At 33.7% G+C, this 21,174-nt stretch overlaps 1 protein-coding gene across 1 annotated transcript; it reads right to left on the reverse strand.

Moving 5' to 3' along the window:
- Positions 1–1,277: 1,277 nt before the first annotated feature.
- On the reverse strand, positions 1,278–20,960 carry LOC129223070 (zinc finger CCCH domain-containing protein 10-like). Its single transcript, XM_054857636.1, has 3 exons — positions 20,839–20,960; positions 20,281–20,367; positions 1,278–2,103 (listed from the first exon to the last, which is right to left on the reverse strand). The coding sequence occupies exon 3, from the start codon at positions 2,064–2,066 to the stop codon at positions 1,278–1,280; it is 789 nt and encodes a 262-aa protein (XP_054713611.1). The 5' UTR covers positions 2,067–2,103; positions 20,281–20,367; positions 20,839–20,960.
- Positions 20,961–21,174: the final 214 nt, after the last annotated feature.

The raw sequence follows: 21,174 nt of genomic DNA on the forward strand, positions 1-21,174 counted from the left end.
ATTTTGGGAGGAAGGTAATAGGGCCGCAAAAACATTGCTGTTATAATAATGCCGTAGAAATTTCTTAATTTTTCTTTTTTTTTTTCAGAAAAAGTGTTAACATGGCAAATAAGGGGCAAACTTTCTCTCGAAAGTTTTGAAAAATGATAATCCTAAAAACATTTGAAAGCAAAACATGAATAAATCTTCACTGGTCCCATGGACCACTTAAATTTATAATCTGCTGGTCCAATGGATGTTTTTGTGATCCAGATCTGCGGATCATTGTTAATTTTGAGCCCTGGTACTGAAGTAGAAATTAATTACAGACAAAACGATAAATTGAAAATTAGAAACATATGAGAATGTTTAAGGCTTTAAAATTAAAGATAAAATAAATTAGAACAAAAATATTAGACTTTTATAGCATGACTAAGAAAGTTAATTGCAACTCCCTGTGGCAATTTTTTAATGATTTCTAAGACATTCTAAGTTGTAATAAATATTAGCAAATTACTTGAATTTGCAAAATCTTCAATACAGAAAAAAAAATCATTTTTGGAGACCTTTTCACTTTTTGATATGCAGGTCCAGGTGTCCTTGACTTAGCGTTACACATGCAAAGTAATACTGATCGAAATTCCATCTATTTTGAGCAAACAAGCCTTTTTTTTCATCTAACATTGCTCTGTTTTTACCACAGGGATCTTAAAAACACATGGAACATAAATATTTTTACCCAAATAATGATTTATTTTGAAGTTGAGAAAAATGCATATCAATTTCAACATGTATAAAATTGAAAAGGAGTTTAATAATATATAAATATTTGATCTTAAATACAATGAATTCGAAAAACATTTCAATCAAAAATGAATTGTCTTTTAAAATTTGGTATGCAACAAGCAGTCATTAAAAATCAATAAAATAAATATATGCGTTAAAATGCATACGTAAAAATATATTCTTAAAAAAAACAGTATGAACAGGAAATGTGTAGCTTAAACACTTCCCTACCAAGTGCAGTTATAATCTCTATTAAAAGTGTATCCATGAAAACATCTGCACATGTTAATTATTAAACTATAAGAATACCATTATAACAAAATGATAAGCGTCACTGCATAAAAAGATTCAACATTTATGCTTGAAGAGAACTCTTCAGTACAAGTTCTATAGAAATACACAAACTTTCTATAGTATGTTTTCAATTGTTTTTGTACTAACATCAATGCATTAAAATTTGTAACAACATTAATGTGACATGAGAAAAAAAAACAATGCTACATGAATAATTCTCACTGCGGGAGATAGTAATTTTGATTAGCTGACATATACCAATCTTTACTAGCTAAACCCCTCAACTGTTCATTTTGTTCACGCAAAAATTGATTGGTTGCTGTAAGGTCAACTACTTGTTTTTTAAGTTCTTCAATCTTGTGCAGCATCCTAGCATTTTCTTCTTGAAGCATGCGGTAATGTTGAGGTAAAATTTGGTGGGATTCAGACACGGAGTTCCCGCTGCTAAATGTAGAAAAGTTATTAGTTTCATAAGCCTGTCTTTTTGGCTGTGGCTCGCATGCAGGAAACCCATCAAATGGACGATCATAGTTTTCAAACTGGCCCCTACGAGAATTGAGGTTGTTGTTCTCCAAATAGTACTGTGCAGCAGTGATATGTCTAAACTTGCATCTCCCTCCTCGCTTACACTCCCCTTTTAAAAAATCTTTACAAACTGGAATGCTTGAAATCAATTGACCTCCACCTTTTTGGGAAACGCTCTCCATTATATGATCTGAAATGTACCCACTGGAGCGGTACAGCTCTTCCTCTTGCTTTGTACAATGAATGAACCTGCAGTTAAGTCGACGGCATTCCTTATTTTGAAAATCATGGCAAAATATTAAATCTTTCTTACCAAGGGCTTTAGCTTCATCTCCTTCAGGATGCCTGAATTTGCAACTACTACCTCTGTTGCAGACATTACGTAAGTAGTCGCGGCAGATATTATCTTTCATGTTGTCCCCATTCATGCTAGAGTAACTTGAATAGTTGGAGTCTTCATGCATTGGACTGTGATTAGACATTTGATGATGGTTTCAAAGAAACTTTCCAAATTAAAAACTGAAAAGAAATATTTACTTGATTAGAGAGAGGGAAATAAGATAGATGACATAATTAAAAATATTATATACACATACATATCAGGGGTGATTGTAACTCCATGAAAAAATACCTGAACTTTTTTTTCCAAGAAGAAAATGTGTTTTGATGGGCATATATATACACATTACGTGTATGTACACATCATATTATGTATATAAATAATTTAGATACATAGTTATTTGTTGGGGCTAAAACTCGAAGTTTTAATTGGACTTCATACGTCCATGTGCATGGTGGGAATTTTAATTCATTTAATTTTTTTCATTTCTTAAAATTTTTCAAAGAATGTTTTATTTTCTTCCTTTGTATCTGAATCCTTAACCATTAATTACATTCATTTACTAATACACTAAAGCCTAATACACCAGCATTTTTTAATGATTCCCGGTTTCTTTTATGAGTATTTGTAGAAGAATGTTGCATTGCAATAATGCCTTCACACCATCATTAGCATATGTAAAGGGCTTGTTGCAAGAAACACAAAACCAAAATCCAGCCCTATCAATTTTTTTACTATATTTCTATCTTTTCATTGTAGGAATCCACTCTGTTTAACCATTCCCAATTAAACTTGTTCTTCTTTCCTGCATCGATGGAGCCAATATCTTCAGATTTATCCAGATACCTCATTTTTTAAATGAGAACATGCAAAGTTCAAATGAATAAATTTATCAAACAAAAAAAGTAGCGAAATGAAAAGTAAGAGTTAACTAGTAAAATTTAATTAAACTAATTTATATTTACGAGGAGCATATTAATAACGATAAAGTATAATTAGAATTAGTTCAATAACAACAGAACACACGCAGATAAAGATCATAAACCAGAATATAAAATAAAGAAAATATTTGCATACGATTAATTCCTCCAACTGCCATTAAGAACAAAGACAGGAATTGAAGCTCTTATCAATTTTCTCTTCCTACCTTCCCCCAATTTAAAAAACATGACCGTAGCTTACGCTTTATATTTATACCAAATGTCTTCAATTTGGATTTTTTCGTTTCATTAAACATGGCCCTAAATTTTACTAAAGTGCGTTTTTTTGAAAACATAGAAGTTCCGGTATTTTCGAAGATGAAGATACCGGAATTCAAGATGAAAATACCGAAAATCCGGTAACACACCGGAACACAATCACCCCTGACATATACTAGGGTTTCCAATCCCGCGCCGAATTCAGTCCCACGGGATTTCGGGACTGTACGGAACTAATCCCACAGGATTCACTTTGTTCTAAAAGTTGAATTTTAATGTCAAACAGAAAAAGGGTTGCTTCTTAGGAAGAACGGCTTTTGTTACTTGAACAAGTAGTCTTGCCGAATTCCGCAACATTAATTGTAGAGCACTGCAATAAGATTCCAAGTTTCAATTATCATTTGGTGCGCAAAAGTTGCTAGCAAAGGAAATTAGTAAAGGAGACTAGACTACTAGAGAGGAGAAAGGATTTTTGCTCAAAAAATAAGGCGCTCGTTGAAAATATGGACTGTGTCTCCAGTGCAGTTGGTTTTACTGATTAAATAACTGTGGACATATAGCAAAAGATCCCCATTAACTTACAAAACGTACACAATATTTTTCTTATCAAATGTACTGATACAATGACAAACATTAATGAAGCCATACGGGCATTTTCAATGAAGCCGAATTGGATACAGCAAAACACATATCGAATAGGAACTGCAAATTTTGTCCAAAATTTGCAGTTCTTGAGCAAAAACCATCTATAAGAAAATCAAAATCTCAGAAGGTGATGAAGTTACATATTTTGAGTGGGTTGAGATTACTCCACCGGGATTCGCAATCAGTAATACACTTTTTTTATTTTTTCAGGGGCAATTCCACGGAAATGGGGAACTGATGACCAATTTTTCAAAATCCTTTTTTTCTCACAAATTAGGTGTCATTTTGAAGCTTATGAGTTGAATTATATGAAAATAATTAAAATTACCACAAAAGTTTATGTTTATAAGAGTTACAAGCCTTTGAAGAAAGGTATTTTTGACATGCTGCCATGATGGATTTTTTAATGTCTTGTTGGAATTGGTATTTCAAACTATAGTTGCAATATTTTTCAAATTGTAACTGATTCAGATTCCTGCCACAACACTTTAGAACAAATGTAGCACAAAAAATGAGACATAAACAAAATATTTTTGTCTTTAAAAGCTTATTTTATCAAAGTGCTTCAGGCACTTTGATAAAATTACGTCCGACACTAAATTGCCTAAAAGTTAGTGCTGTATAAAATAGGATGGGATATTTTACAAAACATTTCACCTGCAAATCAGAACATCAGTTACTATTGAAAATGTGCAATCCAAACGAAATTCAAATAAATAGTTTTTTGTTATTTTATGGTGTCGGACGTAAAAAATTAATTACGTCTGACACCACATTACGTCCGACACCAAGGTTTTTAAATTTATTACCTTGTTCTGATAACGGAATTTCTTTGATTTAAAATAGAAGGGATAGAGGACAGCAATAATAACATTTCTTTATACTTTAGTCATTAAAATGTCTTTATTAATAGTACTCTTACTTTAAAACATTTTTTTTAAACCATTAAACTGGTAATTGATTAATCACACAACTGGTCCAATTTGTTACGTATTTTTTCCCCCTAGAAGCACTGAACTTATAAGGAATAGTTTTTTCTTTATTTCAAGCATATCAAAATGCAACAATTTTACAACAGAACGAAATCCAATCTGGCAAACTGGGCACATGCCAAGCCCAAGCCACGATCTTCACATCCCATGTGTGAATTTCCAAAGAATTCTTTCAAAATTTTGCAATAATTTTTGATACTTTGGATCATACTAAACTTGCTGTGCATAAATTTATGAGTTACCCTTTGGAATATCTTAAAACTAAATACTCAAGCACTAAAAATATACAAGTTTTCTCAGATAGACCCAGCTTACAATTTAAGCAAAGCTACCTATTAACAAAATTTACATTTTTTTGAGCAGAAATTCAACACAAAATTAACCCGGAATTTCTTTGCAGTGTTCCCTGGGGAAGGAGCTGTAGACAGCATAGTTGGTAAGATAACAAAAAAAGTGGCGTAATGTAAAAGCTGGAAGTAAAATGACGGCGGGGGGTCACAACCAAATCAGACCACCCACTGCAACCAAAGGTTCATTGTACTAGACAAGCTGGAATAGTGTTGAGCAGTATGCCACAAGAATTATGCATCTGTGGCTTCTTCATTAATCGGCAGTGAACTTTAAGTACACATATCATCAGAAGAGACCATGCATAATTCAGCAACATTGTAACAATATTTGAGAAAACCCTTGTAGTACTGCATGCACTCAAGTCAAAGCAATTTAATTGAATAAAATTACTGTCTCAGACACTTCTTCCTCAAAAACACTTAGGATGGTTGTTCTAAAGAATTATCTGACAGTGATGCATTGGATGAATTTGAAGATTTTGCACAACTTAAAGTACACAACTGGGTTGCAGTTAACTATGAGTCTGTACATTACCCAGGATGCATTCCTCTGTTAAATGGTGAAATGATTGAAATATCTGTGATGTATAGGACAGAAGGGCACTTTAAATGGCGAAAAGAGGAAGATAAAATCTTCTATACAAAATAAAATATTTTTAAGAATTTTTTTCCACCTATCCCAATTAGAAGTGGCTGATAATCAACATTTACGAAAAATATTTGATATTTAATGTTGTAATTATCTAAACATCTCATTTATTGTCATTAACATATTACTCAAGGTTTAAAGCAAAATTAAAAGTAATTTAAATAGGTTTTAAACACTTGTTTACGTCCGACACCATGGTAATTTTGTACATATTACGTCCGACACCAAGTTTTTACGTCCGACACCAATACTGAAGTCCCTATTTTGGCACTTAATACCTATAAAATTTTAAAAATATTTGTGAGTTATTAATATTTCATCATTGCTCTTTGACATAAAAGTAGTTTCATTGTTGCAGATTAAGCCATTGACCTGAATCTTAGATTTTAGTTTTGCTAGTCTCATTTTTCAGATTCAGCTCATACGTCCGACACCATGAGTTAAATATTTTTTTTCGTAAAATAAAATTTTGTATCAGAAATTCTTTTTATGCTAAAAAGTTCCACATACATTAGTAAGTATTTAAAAAAATATTTTGATCTGTTTCAAAATTGTTATCCAATAAATGTGTTGGTTTTTTAAAGTGAATTTCGTGCAATTCTTACGTCCGACACCGTGGAATTGCCCAGAAGCATAATTTTCCGGATCTTAAATTTTAGTGATGGTTTTCAAAAATGCTTTCAAATTAAACACATTTTCTCAACTTCTGAACGAATGAAAATCAAACCTCGAATGAGAATACCAATTCATTCTCAGAAAAATATGCTCTATTTTCATTGTGTTCTTAAATTGTAAATCACAGTTCATCAAATGACAGAATTTTTCTTGCTGATGTACGAAGATGATTCAAACTACAAATGATGCTTGTGAAAATAGTCCTTTTACGAGCGGTAAAACTTGGTAAACGTTCGAGTGGAGGAAAATTTGGCCAAAGGTGGTGTGGTTTGGGGACTCTACCCCTTCTTGTTGCCAGCGGGGATACATTAATGAGTAGTACATTAGTTCTCGGCATGCCGCACCTTTAAGTTGACCAACTTACACTGAATCATTTGAAGGTTCATTTTTTTCCTCTCATCTACCGTTTGGCTCAAATTGGAATAGTTTGCAACTTGCCAGTAGTATAGTTACGAGATTTCAGATCATGAAAAGAGGGAGAAAAACGACACATCTCTGCTAATTAAAGTCCAGTTAATTACTTTGTCCAGGGTTGGGTTTTTTGACGTGAAAAACCAGTTTCTGACACAACGTGACGAAACATAATTTCTAATTAATACGAGCATCAGATTAAATGAAAGTTAAGAGTAAAAAGATGAATATATATGAAAGATTTATTGAATATTACATACCTTTCAAAAAACAAAATAGCCCAAACAGCAGTTACAATGATTATATACTACTCTTCAGTGGCGTAGCTAGACCCGACTTTCGGGGGGGGGTTACTTCTTTTATATATATATATATATATATATATATATATATATATATATATATATATATATATATATATATATATATATGTATATAATATATTATATATATGTATATAATATATATATATATATATATATATATATATATATATATATATATATGTATAATCGCTTGGAATTTTTTCCTTTTCTTCTTTTTTTTTTTCTTTCACTTCTCTCTTCTTTTTCTCTTTTTTTTTGAGACTAACTTTTCGGGGGGGGTTTTGTCCCCAAAACCCCCCCCTTAGCTACGCCCCTGCTACTCTTAAAAAAACTACGGATATCTTGCTGAACAGCCTGTTTTATAGAATGTTCATGAAAAAAATGTTCACATTTATTCAGTCCGCTAAACACTTCATCAGGAACATTTTTCACGCATTGCAGGCCACTACGTATTGTTTCAAAAACTTCTCGCATTTTGTTTTTTGGCTTGGTTATGTTTCCATATTCAATTTCTTCAATTTCCTTTTCAGTACCAGTAATTGAACTTAATATATCTTTGTCTGCAGGATAATCAGCAACAATCAACCTATCATTGACGCTCAGGAATTCATTAGGGCTCGACCGATTGCATTTTTTGGCCGATGGGCCGATGCCGATTGTTCAAAGATGGCCAATGGCTGATGCCGTTGGCAAAAAAAAAAAAAAAAAATCTAACGGAAATAAATTGCTAAGATTGCTAGGGATTTAAAAGATTATTTATTCATTTCACTTTACTTCCTTTCTACAAATAGGGAATTGTAATCACAAAAAAAAATCAGATTTCAACCTAAATTTCTATTTTACGACCACCCAATTTAAACTTCACAAGTTTTTTCGGCACATCTGTACATGCATATGTACCTAAGAACACATAGATGATCGAAATATCCATTTTGAACACCTCCTCAGTTAATCATCGCAAGTTCTCTTGTGATGTCTTCAAGCGCGTACACTTGCATCAAAAACGTTATGAAATAGTAAGTTAAAAACTCATACGTACGTAGTATTATCTAAAAGTTCGAGGACAATCTGTATAAAACCTTACCCTGAATAGTTCACATTACCGAAGCACATCTATCTGCAAAATAGTCACCTTGAACGACTGTGCACTTCTGCCAACGTTCGTATAGCTTTTAGAAGCACTCCTGGCAGCCATTTTTCGCAACCTCCTGTAAAGCCTCTTGCGCTGCTGCTTTTAACTTCATCGTGGGGAAGAAGGCGACTTTCATGTTGAGGATGCACGGTTCGATTGATCAATGCTCTGATATGGCAAACAAATAGCATAACGTTTCGTCGGACTTAGCTCCGTGTGACTTTTACCTGTTCTCGGCAAAAAAAAAAAACATTTGCATTAACGCCGCTTTCTTTTGCCAGGAAAAGATAAAGCTATATCACAGAAGATTGCGCAGAATGCTTCCAGGAGTTACCCAAAGTTATATGAACATTGGCTGAAGTACATAGTCGCTCAAGGTGACCCTTTGAAGGTGGATGTGCTTCGTTAATGTGAACTATTCTGGGTAAGGGTTTATACAGCTTTTCCCCGCACTTTTGAATCTTACTACGTACAATCTGTATAGGGTGTAGTTATGCTTCTCTTTTTTTGACTGCTGTATGATGAAAGATAGAGAACAAGAGTCAAAAAGAAAAAAAAGAAAGAAAAAAGGAAGAAAAACAAACAGACTATTTGATAACTAATTGATTTGTTTTTTTTAATTGAACATATAACTAAGATTTCAGTAATATTGTAATAATGTATGGATTAAGGTATACTAAACATAGTTAAAAAACATTAAAATTTTGTTGTTTAATCATTCAAAAAATAGGAATAAAACTATGAAACCGTCAACAAATTACGCAATTAAAGTAGAAAGAATGCAGGTAGAAATTTTTTTAGTAATCAAATTAAACAAAAAGGGTAACAGATAAATTACACTATTAAATCATAATAGGAATATTTTTATACTTATTTAAAATTTACGAATAGAAAAGTTTGCATTTTTCATAAAAGCTATAACAGTGACATAACTTTTTTGCCGAAAAAAGAAATTATGTTCCGAATTATGTCACCATTCAAAACGTCTTTAATCAATTTCTTACATTAATGCTCCAAATTCATCCCAAACAATAGATAAAGTTTGAAAAAAAAAATCTAATGTAATAAATGGTGTTAGTTTTAAACGACTCGGAAGTACAACTAGAAATTAATTTCATAAATAGAGGGAGGGGAAAGGGGGCACGCAAGTGTTCTCGGAAATACAAAAAATAATCGTAAAAAATTGAGTTTAAAATAATCATAAACATTGAGCAGGAAAACCCTTTTAAAACTTGCACCAGAGTTTGTTTTGACGTGCGGTGGCGGATTTAATATATAGCAAATGTTGCAATTGCGCAAGAGGCCCCATAACCTTAGGGGCACCGTAGGAGTTACAAAAATGCTTAGGGTAAATGTTTTACAACTTCCGTGACAGAGAAATAGGACCCCAAAATGTATTTCGACGGGCTTCAAACTTGTACCACCGCCGAACTGATACAGAAAAGACTACATTACTGTGATTCATATTACAAATATCGAAAAATTAAAAATTACCGTCGGTTCAACGGGAATGTAACAAACAGGGCCGACGCCAAGGGGGTGTGTGGGGGAGTGCTACACCCTCCTAGTTTTTCAGAAGTGGGGCTGCCAATTTCATTTTTGTGATGCAAAAAACAAAGAAAAAGGGAAACTCTTCATTGTTTAAAAATATATAATAATAATTATAAATAAACAATTAAAATAACAGTGACAAAAAGCATTTTTTCTGAAAATTTGAATAGAAGATGTCATCTTAAAATACCATTTTGGAACATTCATGAAACACTTTTATGAAGATTATCTAAGGGTCGCGGAAATGTACGCTTCGAAAATTTTTTAACGCAAAAAAAAAAGGATTCAGGGCACTATTCATTAGGCCGCGGCCGCAGAGTGGGTTTGTCCGGCTAGTCGGAAATAGAGACGTACCGAGTACTAGGTAACTACTCGGTACTCGGCCAATTTGCCGAGTACTCGGTACTCGGCCCAATTTTGATCAGATACTCGGCCAATACCGAGTAGTTGCAAAAAGTTGAATATTGTCCAAGGCAGATATTAAAATTTATAAAAAAGCGCAAGCATATATAATTTTCTGCAATCATTTACAAGTCAAATTTAAATTTTGAGAACAATGAAGATAGTGATGCTTCAATAGAATTAGTCTTTATTTTAATGTCCCCAAAGTTAATAAAACTTATTTATTAAAAATTGTGCAAAAAAAGTAAGTGTAGAAAATATGAAACTTTTATATTAAAAATGGATATTTGCTACAAACAAAAATTAGTTATAAGAAACATAAAAATACCTTTGCTTAAAATATAAATGGAAATAAAACAATGTTAAAAGCACAGTGCAGACACGCGTTTTGGCATTAGAAGGAATTCCTTTTTCAATGCACAAAATGCGAGCTCGTGGATTTAAAGGCATCCGCCAAAAGTCGGATTCTTCTGTCGAATGTCTTTACATTCTTAAGCTCACATTTTAAGCGCTGAAAAAGACGTTCCTTGTAATGCAGAAACACGTGTCTGCAGTGTTCCTGCATATTTGTTTTATTTGCTTTTAAAATTTATTTATGTTTGGCGGACTAGAACTATAATAGATTGGTATAATTTGTTTTAATTCCAACTTGATTAATCATACCTTTTATTTATATATTTTTAATTTTTAAAATAATTTTTTTGTAAAATTTTTGACATAAACAAATTTTTTTAAATAATGTATAATTAAATTTCAACAGGAATTTAGTTTTAAAAACTGTTATATGGACAAGGAGGTCTATACAACTATTCCAATAAGTTCAAAATTCATCACATGTGCGTTGGTGATTCTTCTTAAAACATAAGTGGTACTTGGGAACTCGGCCGAGTCGTGAAAGGCCGAGTACTCGGTACTCTGCCGAGTAATGAAAAGCCGAGTACTCGGTACTCGGCCAAAGTGCTACTCGGTACATCTCTAGTCGGAAACTATGAGCCCGGCTCAAATTAAAGTATAGTGCATAGAGTAAAATTAGCATAATGAGAGGGAGGACCGGCGACAAAACTAAAGTGGTTCACGCTTTGTCTCTCGGCAGCCCTAGTTATACAAAACCAAGGTTTTTCAATTTTCATTGGAAAAAAAGATAAATAGGGTAACTTCATTGGGGCTGCTGAAACATTCCCATATGTAATTTTTTTGATGAAAAATATGTCCTGCAAATCGTTGTTAAGTAGAGAAAAATGCATGGGTCGCCGAAATATATTTCAAATAGAAAAGAAAAACAGTTAATGCAGAGAGAGATTAAAACTATTGCAATGAATACTCACACTAAAAGTTTTTAATGCTTGAATGTAAAAATCGTAAGCAAATCAAAGCTTGATCAAGAGATGCAGGAGGCATATTTAAAATAAAATGAAGTGAAATAAAGACCTAAGGTATCGCAGAAAATTACCACATCCATTCAAAATGTTAAAAGTTCTTTTCCTGGGGCCGCAGACTCATGTATTTCAAGGAAACAAAAATATTAGGCTGGAAGTTGAAAATTTTACTATGGAAAATTCAAGCAAAAAATCGTTTTCGGCGAAGGAAAATTGAAAGAAGTCTTGATACAATAGTTTTATGAATAATTAAAATTTAAAATGAAGATAGGGATATAGCCAAACTGAGGGAAGAGCGATGAACTCCAAACATTTCTTTTTACGTCCCCAAAGCCAAAAAAAAAAAAAAAAAAAGCCCCAAAGCCCAAAGGATGTGAGCTTTCAAAACTTTGGTTTTTAAAAAATTCCAAGAAAGCGTTCTCAAACACCACCCCGGCTTAATGTCATTAAAGATGGCCTACTGCACATGAGTATTTAGGACTACAATATCGAAAAACCTTGAGAGTGCTCCCAATGTAACCCCCGATAAAAGCCCTCTCAATTACACATTCATCATTATTCAAGATGGAATAAATTTCGTCTTTTGAACTTTAATTTAAAAAACTTCTTGAGGTCTCCGGAACCTGTCCTCCTCCAAATATTACCGAAGTTCCTCAAAAACTTCATTGTTAAGGCTTTAATTCAGAAAATTTTTCGGGGGAGATCTCTTAAACCCCCTACTATTCCAACAGTATTGAAAATTGCCCACGACTGTGTTAACTGAATTTCAATTTTGAAAATTTTTGCCAGGGGTTGGACTCCGAATCTCTTTACCAAGACATTACCAAAAATCTTCTAAAACTGCCTTTTCTACAGCTCTCTGTTAATGAAAAATGTTACGTCAAATGTTTTTCATTAACAGAAGTTTCTAAATTTTCTTAAAATGCTCCACTTCAAATACATTAGTGTATGACATATTGGAATAGTAATCGCAAAAAAAACACTATAAATAAGCGTTAATTTATTTACTTATTTGGGAGGGGGGGAGGGGTAAATTCGACATTGATTGAACTGATTTAAATGTTCCTTTCATTTTCTCACAGAAGGAAAATATTTATTTGCTTTGAATTTGTATGGAGATTGGCGATTGAATATCTGTGCTTGAGCTCGAGCCCGAAACCTATTTTCAGTTCTAGAGCCCGAGCCCGCTTCGAGCCCGGGCTCGGGCTGTCGGGCCCGGGCTAAGCCCGTCTCATCTCTACTTTCCTTGACCTCCTCTCTCCTTCCTCCCAAACTTAAAATACAGTCTAAAACTGCGTTTTTATATCTTCATTTTTGAAAAAATTCAGGAGGTAGCCCTCCGACACTCACTATTTCTGACTGAATATTATCCTTTAATATGACTATCCCTGCTAAACCAGAAGCGGAATCTTCTCTCTCTCTCTCTGAAAATTGGAACATGCGCTTGAAACAATTAAGGGGCTGCCAAATGTGTACACTCCTTCAGATTTTTGACCTTGCGACGGCCCTGGTAACAAAATGACACAGAAGCCGGTGTTCGGTGTGCCCTGTCACGCCCTACAGCAGCACCACCTACGGCAAGTAGGAGTAAGCTAGCAGAAGCAATTGGATGTTCAACGAATGAGGAAGTAATCCTCAGCTGTGCCCTGCACACATATGTAACAGCCCCTTGGCCTATGCGAAGAACTATTTCAGCTGTGCCCTGCACATATATGTAATGGCCCCTTGGCCTATGTAAGGAACCATTATCAATTCAATGCCCCCTTGGCATTAATAAAATACTTAAAAATTTTCATAATACAGTCCACTTATTTCTGAGCTCTCATCATTGGTCCGTGCGACCCTGAGCTCCAGCAAAATGACTTCAACACTTGTTGGATTAAACCGTCAACGCGGAGCGCTAAAAGTAAAAGTAGAGAAATTGTGTAAGTTCGCATCTTTATTTACCCTGGATATTGAAGATGTGACAGAAACAGAAATTTTGCTAAAAAGCAAAATGAAAACTGTTCTCAAACTGAAATCAGCACTTGAAGAGATGTTCTTGTCCTATACAAGACTCCCGGATGAAATCGATCTAAAGGACGCTCTATCCCTGACAATGAAGCTTCAAGACGACCTGGATCAAGCAGAGGTAAAAATTAATATTTTCCTCTCGAAATTAAGCAGCAATTCTGCTAACGAAGAAACTGTTAAAAATGTAAACAAATTTAAAATTCCCGACTTACCCTTACCCTCATTTTCGGGAAGGTATGAAGATTTCCAGAACTTTAAAGTTCAATTCATGTCAATAATCAGGAATAATTCTGAACTAACCCCCACGCAACAATTATGTTATTTAAAAAGTTGCTTAAGGGGAGAAGCTAAAAGACTTGAATCGTCTCAAGATACATATGACTCTCTTTGGTCACCTTTAGAAGACAGATATGAAAATAAACGCGCAGTAATAGAACATTATGTGTTTAAAATATTAACTATGTCTAAGATTCAAGACTCTCCCAATCAGTTAATGCAACTGATAGATGATACAAAATGTCAAATCCGCGCATTAGATTTACTTGGATTGAAATCTAATGAACTGTCAGACACATTAATTCTGTACATCTTGTTTCAAAAATTAGATCCAGATGTCAGGAAGAGTTTCGAAATGAAACTAAACAAAAATGTCATTCCGAAACTGAACGATTTCTTAAGCTTTTTAGAAGAGCGTTCGAGAATAATTCAAGCGTCTACTTCTCAAACGCAGAAAAAGAAGTTCCAAGTTAATATGAAACTTGGCACCCATCCAAATAGTGAAAACCACTCTCTTCTTCTGAAAAATAATAATAAAACTAAGCAATGTGTGATTTTCAATTGCAATGAAACGCACCCCTTATACCGGTGTGAGAAATTTAAACAAATGAATTTAAACAAAAGAATAGGTCTAGTAAATAAGTATAACTTTTGTAGAATTTGTTTGAATAACCATCTTCCAAATCCTTGCCTTTCAAAGAGCAAATGCTTCATTTGCAATAAGGCTCATCATAGTCTGATTCATTGCATCGAGCAAGAAAAAAATGAAGACGCCAATACGTCTTCTCAAGTAGGCGATATATCAAGTCCACCCCTCCCTTCCTTCCCTTCTACTTCAACCGCCTTACTAGCGCATGAGAATCAGAAGTTATGAAAGCTTTTGTAGTGCTTGAATTTCTTAGGCATTTGTTGAATTGTGCGTTTTTTTTTTTTTTTTTTTACATTTTATCAATGCAATTTTCTTAACATGCTTAACACGTGCATCGCACAAAATCGTCCACCGCGCTGAGATGTCAATCCTTTTGCATCTTGTAAATATAGTAATATTTTTGACAGCTGGAAATTATTTTGACACATTCTGACTTATATTAGCGTATTTTATGTTTTATTTTTAAAAAGTACTTTATTTTTAAAACCCTCCCTTCCTTCCTTTCTACTTCAACCGCCTTACTAGCGCATGAGAATCAGAAAAATCCTTGTGTTATTTTGAACACAGCTGTGATTTATTTGAAAAATAGCAGTGGATCATTCAGTTCATTTGTGGCTTCCTTAGATTGCTGCTCAAGTGTTAATTTAATACCACGAATGCCGCAAATTCTTTAGGATTAAAGAAGCAAAAAACCCACGTTCCCATTGCAGGAATCAGTGATTCCATTTGTAATTCAAAATCATTTATCTCAACTGAGTTATCTAACGAAACTAAATCTAAATTATACCATCTGGATATGTTAGTTGTTCCAAAAATTGCTGTCTTCCCTCCATGTCATATAAATATTTCTAATTATAATTTTCCGTCCAATGTGAAACTAGCGGACAATGCATGGAATATTCCAAAAAAGGTAGATGTAATACTGGGAGCTTCCCTGTTTTTTGATCTTTTAGGCAAAAATAAAATTAAAATTGATAACTCACAATTATATTTAGTTGAAACTGTATTTGGTCATATCGTATCAGGTACTGTACCCCCATCAAAATCCGATAAACCATCATCTAATTCATGTTTTCTACTTTTAGAATCTGAGCGTTTGGACAAAGCATTAACCTCCTTTTGGGAAATTGAGCAGGTTGATCAAACCAAACCAATAGTTAGTGAAGAATTGCGTTATTGCAATGAACATTTTTTAAATACTCATTATCGGAAGAATGATGGTAGATACGTTGTTTATTTGCCTTTTAAACCTCAAATATCAAATGATGAGGGATTGGGGGATTCTCAGCAAATCGCTTCAAAGAGATTAACTCAGTTGTGGAAAAAATTAGATCGCGACCCAAAATTAAAAGAATTGTATGTAGATTTTTTTCAAGAATATGAAAATTTAGGCCATATGGAGGAATTAGTTGAAGATAAAAATCCTGAAGAGGGCTTTTTCTTTCGCCATCATGGTGTGCTCCGACCGTCCAGTACGTCATCAAAATTAAGAGTTGTTTTTGACGGGAGTTGCAAAACCACTAACGGGAAGTCACTAAATGATTTGTTATTAAAGGGAGGAATGATCCAAGATGATCTCTTTGCTATAACAACGCGTTTTAGAAAACATATTTGGGCGTTTACTGTTGATATCAATAAAATGTTTCGCCAAATCGAAGTAGATCCTTCTCACTCTAATTTCCAAAAAATCTTGTGGAGAGAAGGGAAGGAGGAACCAGACAAAATTTTTCGCTTGAAAACTGTCACATACGGATGTGCAAGCAGCCCGTATCTTGCTACAAGAACGCTGCAACAACTTGCAAGGGATGAAGAAAAAAGCTTCCCATTAGCCTCGGAAATCGTCCTCAACGATTTTTACATGGATGATTGTCTCTCTGGATCGTCCAATCTGACGGACTTCAGGGAATTAACTAGACAGCAAAATATCAAATCCAGCTTTTGTGAAAAAGTTTATTGTTGATTCTAAAACGTCATTTTCCCATACTTTGGCTAATTCTGCCACACATATCCTCAAATCAATCACCTTATGTAAATTTGTCTCTTTGTTTTCTAATGCCCCTAGATGAGTCGAAGAATAAGTTTTCGGTAATGAAGTTTCAAGTTTTTTACAACACCCTGGTCCATTGGTTGTAAATTTGAAGTGGCGTTCGGGGGAAGAAAAAGCAAATTCACATTTGACAGTTTTGAAGACACATTGGGATGGGCAGGGTCTACAAGTAAAGCAATTTTTCTGTTTTGATCATGCATTTTTCTGTCCAATTTCGAAATCCAGTCTTCAAAAATGTCACTAGTCATCCTTCTTATTGGATCGTAGTCAACCTCTAAAGATGTTACATTTTTAGTCACTCTTGGATTCTTACTCTTACTATGACCAATAAACGAAGCTTCTCTTTGCCACTCATGTTAGCATCAACAAGTACAGTTATTGTCTTTGCTACTTTTGCCGCTGTGAGTCTTCTTTTAAAGTTAAAGTTTTGTTGGGTAAACACTTGTAAAAGAGTCTCATTTCATCAACGTTGAAAATATTATCAGGCTGATAATCATTCAGGACTTTTTTCAACTCATTTTTCTCCAGTCATCACAAAATGCATCATCCACACTTCTGCTTTCTCCAAAAACAACCTTTTCTTTGATTGCATGCTTTTTCTTAAATTTGTTGAGCCACACAGAACTGGCTTGAAATTCATCACATCCAAAATGCTTTGCATACTCCAATGCCTTTTCTCTGATGAGTGGACCAGATTATTGGCAAATTTTGGTCTCGAACAACCATGATCCACTTCAAGGCGGCCTCGTCAATTGTTTCATAACTGAATGTTTTTGAATGTTTTCTATTGGGCTCAATAGTTTCATATGATTTCATTGCAGCATTTTGGTTTTTTATGATAGTTGATACAGTGCTTGGGGAAGAACAAAAATTCACAGAAATGTCTTTTTTTCATACCATAATCTACGTCGTTCCACAAATCCACTTTATAAAACTAAGGGATTTTCTTTTTGACATTATAATTGAGAGGGAAAATAAAATCAAATCGAATGGGCAAAGCACCAGTTAGTAGTGTTCCCACTAGGCTGTTTTTGAAGGGCGCAGCGCCCTGCCCTTTTTCATATTGGCAGAATGCCCCCAATTTCATCTGCCCAGCGATCGGTCACAAAAACATTCAAGTATTGTCATTGTCCCTAGAATTTCACCCTTAAAACTGCCCCATAAATAAAAGGAGAAGCCAACACCTAGGCAAAGAGAGTAAAAGCAAGTTCTTCCTTCTTCCCAGGGGGGACTTAAAAGGGTTGGGAAGAGGTCCGGTCATCTGTGAATGGGGGAGGGAGAAATTGTTTCGTTCTAGCCCCATCTTTGATCTTCTGAGAATCAAAAAGGAGAGTAAACATTTCATAGTATTTTCTGCTGTAGGATCAGGAGATGTCTGTTCCAGGAAAAGTAGAAGGGGTAGTTGGGAAAAATCAGAGTGAGAACGCAAACGACAGGTGCCTTCTGCTAAAAGGAAATTTAAAGAGTTGGAAGAAAATAATATAGATGCCAGCAGATAAAATATGAAGATTAGTTATGTTTCAGGCATTTTTCTTCTGCAAAATAGAATAGAAGAAGGGTTGGTATGCTTTTGATAGAACTTGAAAAAGGCTTAGGAAAAAAGTTCATTTTTAAGTAATTGAAAAAATTATGAAAGCTTTTGTAGTGCTTGAATTTCTTAGGCATTTGTTGAATTGTGCGTTTTTTTTTTTTTTTTTTTTAAACATTTTATCAATGTAATTTTCTTAACATGCTTAACACGTGCATCGCACAAAATCGTCCACCGTGCTGAGATGTCAATCCTTTTGCATCTTGTAAATATAGTAATATTTTTGACAGCTGGAAATTATTTTGACACATTCTGACTTATATTAGCATATTTTATGTTTTATTTTTAAAAAGTACTTTATTTTTGAAACCATGCCAACATTGAACTTTCATTTCGCGGAAGCGCTTCTCATCTTTGAGATTTCAATCCTTTTCCATCTTGTAAATATTGTAATATATTTGACAATCGGAAGTTGTTTTGACATATGCAACCCAAGATCAGCTTGTTTTATGTTTTATTTCAAAAACTCATAACGCTATTTTTGGGATGTTCGCCAAAAATTACTTCCAGTGTTTGAGATTTCAATCCGTTGCATCTTGTAAGTATTTCAGTTTTTTAACAAATGGAATGTATATTTTAACTGTGCAACTTTAATTAGCATATATTATTTTTCATTTTAAATACTAAAAAATTGTACTTGTTTTTAGTCTTTTCTATTAATTATTGCAAATAGGATTTTAATCCTTATTTCCTCATTGGTAATCCCTGATTTTTTGCAAAAATATACTAATTTAAAAAAAAATGAGCTCACAGTATTTTAATTTAATGTTTAGCTTGAAATTCAATATTTTTCAAAAAGTTTAATTTACATTTATCATGATCTTGATGTCTACTAAAATATTTCATGGTATAATGCAGATTACTAGGAAATTTTTTTTTATCTAGGAAGGGGGGATTCGTAATTAAATACTGTTCTTCTTGCATTGCAATTCAAAGGATTTTGAAATTCCTAGAGTTTTTACTCTTATGGAATAAGTAGTCAAATTTACAACCCAAAATAATGTTGAAAAACACCCAAAAACCAAATTTCAGCATTAGCTAAATGCTACTCAAGGAGTGGAGAAAATGTGCTTAGTCAAGCGAACCCTTTTCTAAAGGCAAGTGACTCTGGATAATATCACTATATTTAATTCTGAAGTCAGTGGTGGCCATCGAAGAGGGAAGAGGGGGGGGGGGGCTCATGGTGCAAACTACACTGTTTGAATTTTTGCAAGGCGTTAAATTGTTATTTCTCCTTTTTTTTGGGGGGGGGGGGAGGCACTAAGTGCTTTTTGAGTGGGTGCGTCATTGCTCTTTGGTTTGGGGGGGGGGGGGGGTAACCGCATTGAATAGTGCCCTTTTTATGATAACAGTGCCCCTTTCATAGACCAGCACCCTGCCCGTTTCTCCTCCAGAGTGAACACTACTAGTTAGAACAATTTTCACTGAAACTAAACAATAAACATGGAGAGAGGAATCACCATTAGACAAAAGGGATATCAATAAACTAGTTTTTCAATGGGACAAGTCACAACCAAAATTGGAAAACTAGTAGAGGTGGGTGGGAGTCCGGTGTAATTTCAATGAAGAAACATGTTTGTCCACCCCAGGGGTCCACCCTTCCAACTCCAGCTGATTGTGGGGTTTGCAGTGACCTTCTCTTTTCTCCAGACTTTCATTTTTTGGGAGGTAAATTTCTAAAATGAGGGAAAATATCCAATTAGGCTTCAAAAAAAATCGATATATGGAGATTTTTTCGATTTATAGAGAGTTTTTCTATATAATGAACATCATGCAGATTGCCCAAAGTTCGATATATGGAGGTCCGACTGTATATACAGTTGAACTCGATAAATATGACATGCTAAAAATTCCAGAATTTATTAGTACTAGACATTACTAGTAACAAATGTAAAGAAAAAAGAAATTAGAAATGCATGTATTTTAAAAAGAATATGTCTAAGATTTTACACACATAGTAATGTAATTACGAATGAAAGTTTATCATTCGTTTTTTGAATAACAAAAAGACACTACAGAATACTTTTCTGCTAAAAATATACATGCATTATAACTGATAAATATAGCATATGTACCTGATGAACACAAGTTACCCACGCATCGGAGAATTACCTAACTATGCAAAGTTTAGGTATCACGTTTTTTCAGATTCTAGGTTTTAACTGAAATATAAAGAACCAATAAATACAGAGGGAAGCATTGTGAAAAATTAAAAACAAAGTATACATTTATGTTCAAAAAAATTCAAACTTATTTAGATGAAAAGTCGCAGGCAACTACACGTCGTTTTAGTTGGTCGCAGGAAAATATAATAATAATCTAAGGCCACTTAAAAATTATATAATTTCTTTGGTGTAATGAAAGACAAATTTTCTTTCCCTTATTACGAAAAGTTATAAACTGAAACAAGTATGGGCTTATTAAAAAAGGAAAGCAGTAAACTAAAATAAACTATATTATTTCCCCTCATTTTTAATTCCAAATTATACACTAAGAGACTGAAATTGCATTGAATTTATCACAATGAACATATACTTGCTTTACACACGTCAATCTCAATAACAAAAATAAATAATTATATTTTCACCATAAAATAAAAATAGGAAAAAAACTAAGAAAATACCAACACGTACCTGTCTTAGGGCTAAAGATTAATACTATACGTGACTAATGCGAAACGTAAAAGCATAAGTGCATAATAAATTACACAATGAAGTTAAAAATTTATATGACATTACATGTATTTCAACAGAAGAGTATATTTTAATTTTGATAAATAAAAATTAGAACTCTCACTGGGGAGACGGAGCAATGTTTTAAAAGGTTGCACCTTTATTGATGCCATCTTTTATTGAAACTGAACAAATATCGAGAAACATGTTTTAGATCGTCTCGTAAATTTATTTTAGATAGGCAAAATGTACAAATAAACGAATTTGAATGCGAAGTAAATACATTTTTTTCTTAAA

Source organism: Uloborus diversus, chromosome 5, assembly GCF_026930045.1.
Source record: "Uloborus diversus isolate 005 chromosome 5, Udiv.v.3.1, whole genome shotgun sequence".
In the NCBI taxonomy this organism is placed as follows: Eukaryota; Metazoa; Arthropoda; class Arachnida; order Araneae; family Uloboridae; genus Uloborus; species Uloborus diversus.